Raw genomic sequence first — 17,759 nt, 5'->3', positions numbered from 1 at the left:
TATGACACAAATACATGACAGAAATAATTTATGATTCATGATTGTGAAATATACATGATTTATGTATGCATGATGAGCTTATAACTTATTTTATTATACGTTCTATGAAATATTTATTTTTACAATAATTATTATTTGCTAAATGATGCATTATCATAGAAAACTTATACTTGATCCGGTAAGGAAGCGGAAGTCTACTTACTGAGCTAGTGTAGCTCATATTCTTTTTGTTTTCTTTTTCATATACAGAGAAATAAGGCTAGGACTGGTGAAAAGAAAATCCAAGCTTGGGAATCAGCAAAGCAAGCTTGAAAATTTTGTATTAAGAATTCAATTTATGGATTGTAGCTATTATGAATTTTGAGGCTTGGATTATTTCATCTTTGAATTTAGATGCTCTGAAACAATTTTGGTTTAATTAAATATTTGAATTGAACTTTATTATTATATGATGCACCTGTTATTATATTTAAGAAGATGAATTTTTGGCTTCGTGTTATCGTGGGCCCATCCCTCGGTGGCATGGCCGTGTTATGTCCCAGATTCGGGGTGTGACATTTTATGATATCAGAGCGATAGGTTTAATCAAGGGTAGAACTTAAAACCTAACAGTGGGTAGTTAGGTTACACATAGTTAGACTCTGACTTAAATTATTAACTGTATTACAGCTCTGTTATAAAATAATGTAATAATATTGGTGTTTGATTAGGAAGCGATGAGCGATAGGGAGGATGAAACCTTGGCAAATATGGCTGCTAGGACAAGAGGAGCAAGATTGACGTCGCGGGAAGCTGCCAATCAACCAGTTGAGCGAGCTCCTGACGCATCGGCCACTCAGACGGACATTGCTGGTATATGTCAAGTGGTGGCTCAGCTTATCCAGCAGCAGGCATACATTATCTATGGAGTCATACTACGAGAGATTCAGAAGGTTCAACCCACCTCTATTTGAGGATGGATCTGATCCTATGGCTGCAGAGACATGGATTCGAGAGATGGAGAAGATGTTTGATACCCTGCAATACCCTGAAAATGCGAAGGTCAGATTAGCCGTTCCTATGTTAAAAAGGAATGCTGAGTTTTGGTGGATAGCAATAAAAGCTGCCTATGGGAATAATGATGATCAGCTCACTTGGGAAGAGTTCAAAGAGATATTTTATGATCAGTACTTTCCTGGGACAATGAGATTGGTAAAAGAAAATGAGTTTCTAGCCTTAAAGCAAAAGGATGATATGACTGTATTAGAATATACTAACAAATTTAATGAGCTAGGCCGCTTCTGCCCCCAGCTTATGGAGTTCGAAAGGAGTAAAGCCAACAGATTCGAACAAGATTTAAGATATGAAATTCAGTCCCGTCTGTCTTCTCATATTTTCAATAACTACAAGGACGTACTGGAGCGAGCTTTGAAAGTGGAGTCTGAATTGAAAAGAGCAGATCTAGAAAGAGGAGATAGAAAGAGATCGAGATCAGCAGAAAATCTAAAAGATCAGTAAAAAAATTTAAAAAATAATAACTCTGATAAGAAGAAAGAATCTATATCTTGCTTATACTGTGGCAAAAATCATAATGGACCTTATCTCAAGAGGATAGGAGCATGTTTCTTATATGGTGAGAAAGGACATATGGCTCGTGATTGCCCAAATAAGAAAAAAGATGACTCTAGATCTAACAAACCAATTGATCAAAAACAGAAAGGAAATGCACGAGTGTTTGCTTTAAACCAGCAGGAGGCCAATGCAAGTGATCAAGTGGTGACAGGTACTATCCCAGTCAATTCTATTCATGCTCGTGTGCTATTCGATTCCGGCTCTTCTCACTCTTTTATATCTCTCAAATTTGCTACTTTTTTGAATTGTGTGCCTGAAAAACTAAATGAACCATTATATGTTAGCACACTTTTTAAAAATATTATTGTTGCTAACATTATTTTTAAGAATTGCATAATCCAAATAGAAGAAAAAGAATTAGCAGCAGATTTGATTCAGTTAAATATACATGATTTTGACATTATTCTTGGGATGAACTGGTTATCTTCGTACCATGCACATATTGATTGTTTTAAAAAAAGAGTGGTATTTCAAATTCCGAATCAACCGTAATTCTTCTTCCAAGGCGAAGTTCATAATATGAAACCCAAACAATCTTTGGGTATTATCTCAATCATGAATGCAAGAAAAGCTTTGAGAAAAGGATGCAAAGCATTTTTGGTCCATGTAGTAGACGTCGAGAAGAAAAAGATAAAATTGGACGATATCCCAATTGTCAAGAAATTTTTTGATATTTTTTCAGATGAACTACCCGAATTTCCCCAGATCGTGAGGTTGAATTTAAAATTGATATCACATCAGGAATCGGACCTATATCAAAACCTCCTTATCAGATGGCTCCCGTAGAATTACGAGAATTAAAGGATCAACTGCAAGAACTTTTGAATAAAAAATTTGTCCGACCAAGTACATCACCCTGGGGAGCTCCTGTGTTATTTGTGAAAAAGAAAGATGGGAGCATGCGTTTATGCATTGACTATCGGGAGTTGAACAAGGTAACCATAAAGAATAAATATCCTCTTCCTCGAATAGATGACTTATTTGATCAACTTCAGGGTGCACAAGTTTTCTTCAAAATTGACTTACGATCAGGCTATCATCAACTAAGAATTAGAGATGAAGATGTACCTAAGACTGTATTTAGAACTAGATATGGCCATTATGAATTTTTAGTAATGCCTTTTGGACTAACCAATGCACCGACTGCTTTTATGGATATGATGAACAAGATTTTCAAGCCGTATCTGGATCAATTCGTTGTTGTTTTTATTGATGATATCCTAGTTTATTCTAAAAATATAGAGGAACACGAGAGATATTTGAGGATTGTGTTTCAGATCTTGAGAGAAGAGAAGCTCTTCGCCAAGCTTAGCAAGTGTGAATTCTAGTTGGATAGTGTTGTCTTCCTCGGTCATGTAATATCTAAGGAAGGAATCTCAGTTGATCCAAAGAAGATAGAAGCTGTGGTGAATTGGTCTCGTCCGACTAATGTAACGGAAGTTAGAAGCTTCTTAGGCTTGGCTGGTTATTATAGAAGATTTATCGAGGAATTTTCTCAATTTGTAATTCCTCTAATCCGCTTAACTCAGAAACGAATAAAATTTGAATGGAGCAGTGAATGTGAGCAGAGTTTTCAAGATCTGAAGCAACGATTGATATCTGCCCCAGTTCTTACTTTACCATCTAGTAATGGAGGATTTGTCATTTATAGTGATGCTTCCAAGAAGGGATTAGGTTGTGTGTTAATGCAGAACGATAAGGTCATAGCTTATGCTTCTCGACAACTAAAAACCTATGAGCAGAATTATCCGACACATGATTTGGAGTTAGCAGCTATTATTTTTGCTTTAAAGATTTGGCGACACTATTTATATGGAGAATCATGTGAAATCTTTACTGATCATAAAAGCTTGAAATACTTATTTACTCAAAAAGAGCTGAACATGAGGCAAAGAAGGTGGCTTGAACTATTAAAAGATTATGATCTAAATATTAAATATCATCCTGAAAAAGCCAATGTGGTGGCAGATGCACTTAGTAGGAAGTCTTCAACAAATGTGATGACTCTGCTATCATTTCAACAACAAATTCTGAGGGATCTTGAAGATTTGCAAATTGAAGTGATTTGTACTGATGTTAAGAATGTGTTAGTAAATTTAATGGTACAACCAGCATTGATCGAATAGATAAAAGCAGCTCAACAAAATGATATTCGTTTGTGTCAGTTTAAGAAGGACATGGAGAAAGGGCTACGAACTGAGTTTAGGCTACATACAGATGGAACTCTTTATTTTGGGAACAGATTATGTATACCAGGAGATCCTGAACTAAAGAAGAAAATTTTGGAAGAAGCCCATAAATTCCGTTTCTCCTTTCATCTCGGTAGTACAAAGATGTATAGAAATTTAAAACAACATTTTTGGTGGAATGGAATGAAGCAGGAGATAGCTCAGTTTGTATCTCAATACTTGATATGCCAGCAAGTGAAAGTCGAACATCAAAGACCTGCTGGTTTGCTAAATTCATTAGAGATACCAGAATGAAAATGGGAGCATATCATAATGGATTTCGTTACTGAACTTCCAAGGACAGCAAAAAAAAATAATGCAGTGTGGGTGATTGTTGATCGGCTTACTAAATCAGCTCACTTTCTAGCTTTTCGAGTTGGCACTCTACTTGATAAGTTAGCTCGGATGTATATTGATGGAATTATACGTCTGCATGGTATTCCAATAAGTATTGTGTCTGATCGAGATCCACGATTCGTATCTAGATTTTGAAAAAAAATTTCAAGATGCTTTGAGGACAGAATTGAGGCTTAGTACTGCTTTCCATCCCCAGACTGATGGCCAATCTGAAAGGATAATTCAAACTCTTGAGGATATGTTAAGAGCTTGTGCTTTTGATTTTAGAGGACATTGGGATAATCATGTGACATTGATTGAATTTGCATATAACAACAGTTTTCATTCTAGTATCCGGATGGCACCCTATGAAATCCTATATGGAAGAAAGTGTAGATGCTCTGAACCAATTTTGGTTTAATTAAATATTTGAATTAAACTTTATTATTACATGATGCACCTGTTATTATATTTAAGAAGATGAATTTTTGGTTTCGTATTATCGTGGGCCCATCCTTCGGTGGCATGGCCGTGTTATATCCCGAATTCGGGGCGTGACAGGTTTTCTCATGGATGTGTTTGTGTGCATGTGCATGCATGCATGTACATATGTGTGTGTGTGTGTGTGTGATGTTGCATTTACTTTTACTCCACCTTCCATTTTTATGCCTATGTGAGTACAATATTGGATAGCCCAAATTCTGAGCCCAGGAGATCCAGGGAAAGGCTGCATGCCTTGATCAAGCCATTGAGCAGTCCAATTTTCCAGCATTATCTAGCTTGATTCCACCCGCATATGCGGCTAAAATACCAAGTATATATATTTCTCTCAAAAAAGATAGCAACTATGTTATATGCAAGTTTATTTGTTAGCACCCACTTGTACGAGATTGAATTGCTGAGATGAGAAAGGGCACTGGAGGCCAATCATTTGCTTAATGAAGTCAGGTGGAGCTTTTGCTCTTCCTTTTCTATAAAAGTTTAAGAAAAAGAAAAAAACACGGACGGCTTGTCACCTTCGCTTGTCTCCAACCCTTTGCAGTTCACTGACCAACCACCCGGATTTCTTAAATATTTGATCATTGTTCAATAGAATTCACAAATCACCTGAGCATCTCTGTGGTCATGACTCTCTTCTCACTCAACTAGATCCTTATCTTCATCAGCCCTCTCTATGTCTATAATCCATGATCATATTTAAATTTTTTGATAAACCTCCCTTATTAAATCAATCTTAAATGAATATATATGCGGAATCCAAAAATAAAATATTTAAAAGCTCAGTAGGAAGAGTTGTTGCACCTGTAGACAAGGCAGAACCAGTATGATTTGCTATATATCTTGTCATTCAGTCTGCAGTTTTCTATAAAGAATGTTCGGTCAAACTTTTGTTCAATAGCCCATGTATACATCCAACAATTCTTTTTTTCTCAAGGAAAAACTTAAAAACAAAAAAAAAATTCATGAATTCCCACGCCATTGGATCAAAGGAGCCATTGCCACTGTCATATATTAGATCCAATCCTCTACCCATGCACACTTTAGGGTGACCAACACCACCTCTGATGCCAATTTGATCTTTTCAAGAATTTGGACAACTGGTAACTGAGTAACCTTGGCAGATGCACTCAGGAACATTGCTGCTATAGTAGATTCTTGGCAGGGCAACAGGTTACTTTAAAAACATAAAATGTCTCTTCGAGTGACAAACGGTTGGAAAAGTACTTTGATTCCATCACCCTCCACGATTAATGCGTGGCATCCAAATTTCTTGCCCACCATTCCAAGTTTTCTAGGTGTTTCCTCACTTTATAAGCAAATTCCTTGCTCCAGTAGTCTATCTGACCACTTTCCCCACCATTTCCGCCTGGAAACCAAATTTCCACTAGAATCCCAAGTTTTTGGCGCATTAAAAGTCTGTTATTATTATTATTATTATTATTATTATTTTGACGATACCAATGCCAGCTCGGTTATTTGTTCCTTCTCCCAAATGTCAAGGTCCTATAGCTAGTTTCGTTGACATGTTTTTCAATATGTTGCATATTTTTCCCCCATTGCACCAGAGGGGGTCAGGGATCCTGGCCGCTTGAGTCCCTATCAATGTCGGTATTATCGTCTGAAAGGCCATTAGATATGTGTACCAAAAAAAAAAAAAAAACTAAACTAAAAAAAAAAAAAAGACTCCATTAGATACGACAAATTTGACGCTGAGAGGCTTAGTCTATCACGACATTAGGAAGAGAAATCCGGAGTTCTTTAGCAATCCAGATTGAGGTCAAGTGTTGAGGCCCCCTCAGTTGAGAGCTATCTTTTGCCAATTGGCGAATCGATAGTATGTTTGAATGGTCAACTCAGTCTGATTGAAAGATGATCATCAGTCGATCACATCCGATCGATTAGTTCTCGGCCCATTGACACTAATTGGCACGTCAATTCAAAATTTAACGTTAATCACGCGACAACTGTTGCAAAATTGATAAAGCATCACAATCGTCATTTCTCAAAAATTTCGAACGATAGTTCCGCCACTACACGCAACTTATGCCTTAACCAAACGAGATCATGCCTACCAATCTACCAACTAAAGCAATTGCTTTCATCCATAAAAGAAGACCCAAAAGAAATTTTAAAAAAGATACGTCATTACTCTGTCTCTTACATTCCTCTATCTGTTGAACAAGAGTTCTGATTTGAGCATCGGAGGATCCTCACTGGAGCAACCACCGGTCAAAATTTTTTTGCAAGTCATATCTTGGGAGACTCTACCTTATTATCCACTCTAACATCCCGGTAACTTGCGCAATCTTGCACCAACAAAAACTATAGCCAATGGCACCGTCTCTAACATAAGCCATGAACTAGCTAGCAAGATCCTAAAGTAGTGGCATGGGCATCAACATCAAGACCAACTAACCAGTTCGCTACTTGATTATCTTTTTGCTGGAACCAATTGTAGGCCTTTGCTGAATTCCATAAAATACGTACCTAAGAAGTGGCAAAGCTTCATTGGTCCATCCATTCGCCACCCTTAATCCACTCTATTCCAATTTAGGAGTCCCCCTCAAGACAAACTGAAGTAGCTCCCACTGCAAGCAAACCATGTGGAGCCCATCCCATGCTGACTCCTCCTTGGTAGTCTTTCGCAACAAAACTATTATGAGCATTTTTTGGTTGGTCACAATGACCATATGGTTTCTTGCGTTTCTTGACTTGTCACAATTAAACAGTTATCCATCCTAAGTTCCCAATATGAATGCTATTCGGTTGAGTTGGATTTGAATATCTTCCAACATACCTATTGGAAAGTTCAGGTCTAAACTACGGCCCAAACTTTGGCCATTTAATTGATTTAGTATGGTCTAGGCTTGTTAAGATTTGACGCCTCGAGATTCAGCTCACATTGAGCCTACAGCGAGGTTCACGGCGAAAAACGGAGTCCAACGAGACCAAGATCATCCCAAACGGAGCTCGGATAGAGGAGATACGAGCTTTTGAAGTCGGCACGAGATCCGAAGCGACGGAGGACCGTCGGCAGCTGCAGACGGCGGCACGCGACCCAGGTGGGGTCAATGCGTGGGACCCGCGACCAAGGCGCGCGGCCCAGGTGGGCGGACGGCCCAGCCGGGCGTGCGGCCCAGGCCTAGGCACCTTGCCTGGGCCTATATCCCGGTCCACCGTGGACCGGGCGGTCCACGGCTGGGTCTGTGGACCGCGTGGGCGTTTCCCACGTATTTTTTGCGGTCCACGGTACTATTTCGTGGATCGAAGTGTGATCGAACGGCATGGGTGGCTCTCAGTCTTGATCCGACGGTTCAGAGGATTATTTGACTTTGTTTAGGACTTCTAATCTCTCTCTAATTGGGTTTAAGCTCTATAAAAAGCTGGGAACAGTAAACAGAGGGGTGTGGTTTTGATTTTCTCCGATGGATGGACCGTATGTAACTCGAAGAAGAGAGAGAGGGTTATGAGCTGAGAAGAGAAGTAAGAGCAGGGCTCTGGAGAGGTTTTTGGACAGCGGACGTCAGGTACTTCAGGGGTTCAGGGGGTTTTCCAAAAGGGAGAGTTTTTGTGATAACTTCTAGTAAGAGAGAATTGGGTGTACAAGTATTGAGGGTGAGATCTCTTCTTGTAAAAAAAAATTTTCATAGTAAAGTTTGCATACCCCGTGGAGGCGAGTCATTTTGTGGCTGATCCACGTATTTTGATTGTTTTTTATTTTGTTTCTTTTTTCTTCCTGCTGCATCGCGTGGTACCGAAAAGGTCTTGAGAGGTGGTGTCCTAGCCAGACATCCACCCAACAAGGCCTATATAGGACAGCGTAGATTTTATAAGATTCATAGTGTCTGCAGGTTGGATTCGGGTCTATGGCCTAACTTGATGAAGTTTGGATCTAGATCTTATCCAGGTGTTAATTACAATTTTATCTAAATAATATTAATTTTTTTAAAAATTATGAAAATAATACTCTTTGTAAAATATTTATCAGAATACTGTTCAAAATAAAATTGTTCTATCCTAAGACAACTTTATGTGCTGACTCACCACAACTCACACTACGTAGATGATTGAGTCAGCAGCGTAAAGTCGCCCAGCGATTCTATAAGTCACCCTATGATAGAGTGACTCTATGAATCACTTTATAATAGAGCGACTTTGACTCCAGACTTGCACCGAGAGACTACTAGACTTTCCAACCACTGAGAAGAAGATTGGAGGAGGGCACGGAGAGGGGCGGTGGGGGATGAGAGGAAGAGGGTAAGGGGACCGAGATGGAGAGGGGCAGGAGGTTTGTTTGTTTTTTTTTTTTTTAAGTGATGGAGAGAGAGGAGTTTAATCTCCCCTCTCTCCTGACTAAACCCCTCTCTCACCTCTCTCCGTCACTTAAGAAAAAAAAATCCAAACACCTCGCTTCTCTCCCTCTCGATCCTCCGACCCTCTTCCTCTCGGCCTTTTTGGTCTCCACCGCCCCTCCCCACGCCCCCTCCAACCTTTCTCTCGATGGTTGGAGAGTCTAGTAGTCTCTCGGTGCATGGCCGCTAGTTACTCAAATTCGCTCTATCATAGTGCGACTCTACATTGCTGACTCTACCATCCACATGGCATAAGTTATGGTGGGCATATAAAGTCATTTTATGATAGGATGATTTTATTTTGAACAATATATTGATAAATATTTTATAAAAAAATAATATTTTTATATATTTTTTTAAAAAATATTATTTAAATAATATTGATCCAAATTTGACACCAGCCTGAAACATCGTACTTGGTAGCGTTTACTTGCCTTGGATTTAAAGTGCAGAGATGAACCTTTCAAGCTCCCTCGATGCACAGAAAAGCATGAGGCCGAAAGCCCTCTTGTTAACACTAGAATCTTCTAGTTGGTGAGAACAAATATACATCAAAAAAAAAAAAAAAAAGAAAGAAAGAAAAGAAGAAGCCAAGTGTACGTAGTTCTCTCTCAAAAAAAAAAAGTCAAGAGCGGAGAGGCATCTAACACATTTTCAATTTATAAGAGACAATCCACTCATGGTCCTGTTTTTATTTTTTAATTCTTTTAATAATATGGTAGGGTTTTTTTTGGGTAAAGAAGGCTGTTCATTAATCAGAAAAACATATTGCAACCAAAATGAGCTTATAGTGTCATACAGGTTCAGCATAAAGAGAAGTTGACAACAAAAACATAGCAGAGACCAGATTACAGAGCATAAGAAAAGACAGGAAATAAGAAAAGCGAAACCAAACTACAGTACGGTGAACAGTAAAATAATAGTAACAAGAGTCCTGGAAGAGAGAATATAACCCAAAAAACACATCCAGTAAAATAATATGGTAGTTAATATTCTCCATCAGAAAGGTAATGCTCCAACAACTGGAACCAGGGCGGTGCGATACTTTCGTCCATTTCGAGAACATCTGATAGCAAATTGTTTTTATTAGGATGATTTAGAATTTTAAATCACGAATAATCTGATGATATTTTAGCTGGTGATTGAGACAGGATGCTCATGGAGCTGACGTTAGTCATGTCTAAGATCAGCACTTTCTAGCTCTAAATTGGTCTATGGGATCCAATATATAACGTCCCATCTTAGTTTTAACCTTTCATATATAAGAAAATATGATGCATAAGAAAATACAGCAGACATTTTTCTTTCTTAGCGCAAGAAGGTGATAAGATTCATTTCATTCGGTTTTACTACAAAGAACAACAAAGTCCGTATCCCTGGTTTAGAGGGAAAACAGTCAGAAAACAGAGAAGTTAGAGCCAAACCCCAAGACCCAGATTTAATTACTGCAGTATATACATGACGGCATGTCTTCTTGGTTGGTGACTGAAATTTTGTTTTTCTTTATTTTCTTCTATTAAATGCTCTCTTTTTTTTTTGGTTTATTTTCATATTAGGCATGGAGCATTATTAGTACCAATGGTGTACGGACGGTAGAATCTGTTGATTAACTTTTTCTATAGGCTAAATCATGCCGACTGGTTTAGGCCAATACTTTCTTTGGGTTTGGACTTGGATTAATCCTTGTTATGGATATATAGAAACTCTGCATTCTGAGACCTCGATCATAAGCCGACCTGTCTTTTTGACTCTTGTGCTTCATCACCCTTGAAGTTGTGCCAACCTTAGGCTCGAATATATACCGGTCACATATTTTATAATGGTCTTGATAGAATATTCCAAACCGTTTCTTATATTCTCGCAATTAATGAATCATAATTTGAACTTCATGAGCACAATAATTGTCCATGTTGGCTCTTAGTGGGTGCAATAACCGCTGACAATAAGTAATCATGAGTCTTGTAACCATCTATGATTAAAGTCCACTTAAACAATCACTGCATCCTTGGAATTCGGGGTAATTGCATTGCTGACGGGAGGAGCAAAGCTCCATCTGGTTAGATCTTATTTTTATTTTTCTCACTCAATCCATAATGTTCCAAACAGATTGCTATACTCTTTCTATCTTATTGATTCTTCATTAATTGCTAATCTTGATAGATCATGATTAGCTGTGAGGTAAAAAGGAGTCAATCAAAACTTACAAAAGATTTTGCCTACGATAGAATGAGCCTATCTAAAATTTTTCATCTGTTAGGTGGAGTAAAATATGAAAGAAACAGCGCTTGTTCTAAGACTTTGGTATCGCCAATTCCATATGGTAGAAAAAAACTTCCCCAAAGAATACACATCAAACTAATTTAATTTATGCGGTCAGGGAGCCATTGCTAAACACACCTGATAATAAGTCAGTATGATAACAAAAGTACATATGCAGTCAACATCACTGCCTTTGGTCACTGATAGAAAGAACATTTTTTTTCCCCTTCTTTTTGTGATAAAGAAAGAATGGTCATATGAGGTACATAAGTAAAAGCTTACAAGATTGCATTTTTGGGCACCCATGCTCCAATTGACATGTTGCACTTCAATTTCTTACAACAATAATGTACACACAAAAGTTACACCCAATTGGCTTTTTTAGTAGAAAACCATGCTCCTCTGTTTCATGCCTTCGGTATGAGATTGGAGCACGCAAATGGATCATCATGAGGCAATAGATCGTTCGGTTTTAATGCCGTGAATACCATCAGAACCAGTGTCACCAACACCGAGAGCACAGATAACACAAGCATCAGCAAGTTCGCCATCTCCGCCTTCACCTCCTGGGCATACTCGGTGGCAGCCAGTGCTAGAACGGTCAGCGGGAATGAGTAAGCCCACCAAGCCACGCTGAACCTTTTCATGGATCTCCTGAACAACGCCGGCCGCGAGACCTACTTTAACATTCCAGGATTAAATAAACACAAATTAATCCTCACCTGGTGGACCCAAAGAAATATGCGAGCTATTTTAAAAGGAAGAAAGCCAAAGAAATAAAGCAAGAAATCCATTTGGATTCTTGTCCTTCAAATTTAATTGGGGCTTTACAGCTATGGGCTGGGTGGATATTCTATAACCACTAGACGTGGTGGCGTGAGGGGCCATGCAATGCACTACCGTAACGTGTATTGCAATGCCCGGTCCCTTCCTTTCCTCTTCTTCTCTATTCTGTGGCACCCCCCACCCCTTCTTTTGCTCCTTCTCCGCAGCGGGAAGACAGCTCAAAGGAACCCGTTGGGGGAAGGGGGTGCTCATGGTGCAAGTATGAGCACATGACATGACAACAAGTGGGAGTCGGTATTGCTAAGCTAAGTTGATCTCTACAATTCCAGGAATTTCGCATCTTCCTATCCTTGACTTTCTTCCTTTTATCTCCACATGCTAACCATCCAACGGAAGATGTAAAGGAATATCACTGCTATATATATATATATATATATATAGAAAAGTTGAAAAAGTAGAGAAGTTCTCTTTTTCTACTCTTAATATCACTGGGTTTTAATCTTTGACAAAGAAAACGGAGTGATAATGATATCACTAGTGAAGTATAGTGATCATTAAAAGTAGTAGTAGCTCGGTACGAGTAGTTCGTAAATGTTTGTTGGTGAGTTAATTACCAGGGAGGCAAAGAGGAAGAGGGAGAGGAAGAAGAGCATCTTGCAGGAGGTGTCGAAGGAGGAGGAGATGGTGTCCCAGGCGAGGCTGGCCATGCTGGGGGCGGCGAAGAAGAGGAAGAAGACGGGGCGCAGCATTGCCGGGAGCGAGTCGCTGCCGAGGAATCGCTGGTAGAGAGTGACGAAGAGGACGAGATAGTGAGCGATGCCAACGGAGAACATGAAGACGGCGCTCTCCCGCCAGCCCATCTGGGCGGCGGCGCGGGCGCCGACGAGGTTGCCGATGACGGTGATCTGGCTGGTGGGGTTGGCTACCATGGATAAGAACTTCTTTCCCTTGGTGAACCACTGGCCGTAGATCTTGACGTCGAGGAGGAGGATGGGGAGGGAGAAGAGCCAGCAGAGGAGGAGGTAGGACTTGGTGTGGGGGCGGAGGAAGGGGGTGGACTGGAGGAGAAGGAGCCAGCAGATCCAGGGGGCGAAGAGGTAGTTCATGCCGACGTGGTGGGCGAACTCGGCGCGGACGCTGCGGAAGCGGAAGAGGCAGCGGGCGGCGTAGAGGAGGCAGAGGGCGACGAGGGTGAAGAGGGCGAGGGACCACAGCATGACGAAGGCGGCGGAGGGGAGCATGCGGATGATGGGCCGCAGGGCGTGGGCGTCGGTCGTCGGCTCGCTTAGCGTCTTCCACAGCAACGCCTGCCCGCAGAGGGACAGACTGATGCGGAAGTAGCCGGCGTGGAATCTTGTCAGCATGGAGAGCTTGGAGAGGGCCTTCTCGGTCGCCACGTCGACGTCTGCTGGTGAGGTGGAGGTTGTGGTGGTTGTCGTGATGATTTGGAGCTGGACGTGGTGGGGTTTTTGCAGCTCTCTCTCTTCCATCTCTCTCTCTCTCTCTCTCGATGCGAGCCATTTGGGTGTGGTCGTGGGGCAATATATAGAGAGCAGGGAGAAGGGGTGGGGGGAATTAGAGCAGGTGCCGGTCTCTCGGCTAACCGGACGGCTTAGTCTACGCCGCCGTTGGATTGTGGCCCCGGGAAAGGGAAAGGGATTGGTGGGGCTGCTTAACCCGCAGCGAAAGATAGACGAGTGGTGGGGTCGCTCGAGATGTTTGGCATCAGCTCAATTTGACTAGGCTCGGGCGGCTCGGCTAGCGGTAGAACTCGGAACTCAAGAAACTTGGGCTTTGGTAACTCCCCCTGGAGCAAATTACGGCGACTCAGAAAAACCGCTCAAAAAAGTCTCTCAGGTGCCTTGCACGAATCGCTTTGCGTCATTTAATGGCATACTTCGCGAGGCGGCCAATTCCAAGTTAGCAACAAGAATGCACCTCGCTAGCAAGTTTAAATTTTTGTGTTACCAAGCATTCTCCAATACTCCCCCCTGCATATTTATCCGGGAGTGTGCTGGCTGCCTGCCTAGGTTTTTCTCTGTCATTTTGGTTCCGCTGGTTCAAGGTATAGCGCACGCTGGAGGGACAAATTTGTGGCATAATAAAAGTATTGGTGCTTGGTGAGGTATGTAATTTTTTATTTTATTTTATTTTATTTGATAAACCGCTAATGGTAGTGTCTATATAGGGCTGATGTATAGGGCTGACGTTCATACGGTCCGAATCTATCAAGGGCTGAGCATATGCATTCCACCCGATGATCTGATATGGACTCCAGGGAGGAATGGTAGTATGCATCACATTCTTATTGGTTATATGTGCCTCTCATTGGAGGATATCAAGATCGAGGAGAATCCGATAGGATCAAATAAGATCTGGGTCATAGAGGGACCCCCTCTCGAGTAAGATCCAATTGTGACGAGGGCAACACGAAATTAAGTGGGGGAGTTTCCCACGTCAATTAATAAAAATAGTGCCACACGAGTTTATTAGCCGGTCCATTTTTCAATAAATTAATATAAAGAAATTATCATATACATATAGAATGTTGATTATATGTAGAACTATTAAATATAGTTTATTCGCATGAGAAATGCTCTTGCACACATAAATTTCATATGAAAAAGTAAATATTTACACTCAACTGACATAAATCTTTCTCTTGCTATGATTTGTTTTCCTCTAAGTTTTACTAGTTGCTATACTCATCGGTACTCATGGGGCTCTTCTAGTGTCAATAAACAAACACGTCAATTGACAAGTAAGTTATCCAACAAATACGCACATATTAGTATCATGCTTGATTGCTTCTACCCAGGCATGTTACTACATGCATATTACCAGGCATGTGAAATTGTATAGAGTATATATATTGTTTATTGTATTTTTTGAGTACCACAGAGGATTCATTCTTAATATTTAACAAAAGTTGCTCTATTTTTGAGATAAGACAGCAATAATAGCAATTTCCATGGAGGAATTTTGTTGGGACACAAAAGGTGCAGCAATAATGGGAAAATTTGGCAACTAAAATTTCAATTTTCTAGACAATTGTATTTTTATCTTGTTGGCAAACAAGCAATAGAGTTAACAAAGTTAGTGAACGATTAATGAAGAAGAGAAATGCATGATTTCCTTTCATAGGTATAGTCACACTAACACAAATTTGAGTTCATGGCAGTAACTAAATTTTTGGGTGTTCAAACCAGTAATCTACTCTGAGCAACCACATTGCCACAATTTCTGTTATTTCAATTTTCTTCAATTCCAAATTGTTCACATATGACAATTCATTTTGAAGAAACAGCAAGTATGACTTCTAAATATCACATCATGATATTAAGGTGGAAGTCAAATATTAAATAGAATTATTTAGTGAAATCCAAAATGTTATTGCATTGTATCAATCTGCTAGGTGAGACTCTACTTGGCCATTTTTTTCATCTGGACAAATGACTAGCCTTGCATGCTTGTAAAGTCCGCCTTCCAGGTATCCAGCATATATCTTGCTAGAGTCAAACGCACGAGAAGAATATGTCTACAAAATAAAATACTTGCAGAGGACCATCAATGGTTCGTTAAAATCCAAAACAGAACATCGTAGTCGAAGCCACTTGATCACCAGATACATCTCCTTCAAAGCAAGTAGTCACCAAAGCGTGGAGCACTTTTGAGCGAGCATGCTTTGAATGCCTGACTGCTGATAAGCAGGCAATTTATACGAAGCTCCCATCCTACGGAGGATTGTTATACGGTAGCGGAAATTAAGTGGGCGACCTTGACTTTGACGCCACCGATCGAACAGTCTTCTTTACCTCCAGCCTAACTGAGGGTGACCAGAAGCAAGTACCATGTACCCATGTTGGAATCCCACATCAGATCCACCTCTTCTATTTTTTAAATCTTTCCATACTTTGTCGTCCTCTCGAGGATGGATGAGAGGCAGAGTTCGCCAGTTCTGAGGGGCCCCAGTAATATGTGGTCTCAGGCCAAGGGGTGTAAACCATAAACATAAACCAAACCAGTATAAGGTTGCTTCGATCATGGAGTACCAAAGCTAGTTGTGTTATTTAATTGTCATTAGCTTTAACTTTAGAGAAGTTATGGATGTTATGAGATATCACCTGGATGGCACTAAGTTCTCGATCCTTTGCAGTGTAACTTTTGCACTATAGAGTTCTACGATGTTGTGAATGGCTATCACATTATCTATCTTGAAAATAGATAATTTTTTTTAATTATCATGACGTATCATGTATTGCACTAATATTATCTTATCATATTTTAGAAATATACGAGGATTGTTTACCCTCAAGATAGATAATTTGATGGCTATCCATGATCGTTTAAAAATTCTGAGATGCAAAAACTGTACTGCAGAGGATCCGGACTCTCCTATTTTATCTTGTGACAACAAAATTGCATGGGGTAAGTCATATCCATCTGCATGTCTGGCAAATCGGATCTATATATAGGTCCCATCTCTTAGAGTGAGGCCCACCAGAATGTATAGCTATCAGGAAATTGGATCAGCATGATCCACTAATAAACAGATAGAATTAGGTAAAGGAGGGCTGCTAAATGGACGAGATCATCATCAGCTATGACTAGGACTCAGAGCCTCGTGTGGTGGCTGGAAGCGAAAAGTGACAGCTACATGGTGCAAGTTGCAGGTTAAGAACCATCGCCGTAACGGCCATGGAAGAATTGGTTCCAGCTGTTGGTTTCTATATTTGGATATGTATATATTCTCTCACCTAGTAATCTTCGAGCGGTGGTGCACCAATTGGTTCAGTTCGGTACCGTCGTGAAAAATCCCGGAAAGCAACCCAAAACTGCTCGCCTTGGACAGTTGTAGTCCAATACTTTTCCGCAACATAATGTTCTATGATTCCATCTCCACAAAATGCTTACCGGCATTGCTACCCTTCCCCACTAGCTTGGTGATCTTGGTCATCACAAGAACTCACATGCCTGCCTTTTTTTTTTTTTTTTTTTTGGCCTTTCTAGTTCTTTTACCCAAAAATCATATTGGCCTCTTGCACCAAATGGCTTGAAAGCTAACCGCTTAGTCATCTGTGGGGGATACAGGATTCTTTGCTGGGCAACGATGCTTGTTGGTATCCGATACTTGGTGCGAATTCCTTGAACGTTTTGTTCGTGGTAGCTTGTGCAAGTGATTGTTCTGTCCATACTATCATTTTTATCCTATATTTTGATAGATTTTGTTGTAGCCACATATATTGTCCACTCTAACCTATTGGTCTTACGATTTTATCCTCCAAAAGATGCCTTGCGTGAAAATAATGGTCTCTTCCTATATACGTCAAAATTTTCTTTGACTCACAACCAATGTGAGATTAATAATGCCCTTCCTTGTATATCACAATATAGCCCCTCAATCAAGAGAGAGTCTGTGTATGGACTGGAGATATCCTCCTTTTTATTTTTACCACAAACTAGTATACCAACTGGAGGAGCCCTGTAGTTGCAAGGATGGTCTCCCTTCCTGGCACGCTACTATTGTGACTAAGAACTGATGGCTCGGCATATGAGGTATTATTCGTTTTGACCCATAGACCGTATAGTTTTGCAATCCAAAAAGCGCATCGTGTCAGAAGGATGGTCCATTTCTGTATAAACCAGAGTCTTTTTTAACTCGTAACCAATATGAAACCAATGATGC

At 40.2% G+C, this 17,759-nt stretch overlaps 1 protein-coding gene and 1 pseudogene across 1 annotated transcript; one reads left to right on the top strand and one right to left on the bottom strand.

Moving 5' to 3' along the window:
* Positions 1-866: 866 nt before the first annotated feature.
* On the top strand, positions 867-10,638 carry LOC140859364 (uncharacterized; annotated as a pseudogene).
* A 770-nt stretch (positions 10,639-11,408) lies between these two features.
* Positions 11,409-14,501, bottom strand: LOC140859047 (S-type anion channel SLAH1-like). Its single transcript, XM_073260232.1, has 2 exons — positions 12,688-14,501; positions 11,409-11,964 (listed from the first exon to the last, which is right to left on the bottom strand). The coding sequence occupies exons 1-2, from the start codon at positions 13,561-13,563 to the stop codon at positions 11,695-11,697; spliced, it is 1,146 nt and encodes a 381-aa protein (XP_073116333.1). The 5' UTR covers positions 13,564-14,501; the 3' UTR covers positions 11,409-11,694.
* Positions 14,502-17,759: the final 3,258 nt, after the last annotated feature.

This window comes from Elaeis guineensis, chromosome 7 (genome assembly GCF_000442705.2).
Source record: "Elaeis guineensis isolate ETL-2024a chromosome 7, EG11, whole genome shotgun sequence".
Lineage (NCBI taxonomy): Eukaryota > Viridiplantae > Streptophyta > Magnoliopsida > Arecales > Arecaceae > Elaeis > Elaeis guineensis.
This window is presented reverse-complemented; position numbering and strand designations above follow the sequence as displayed.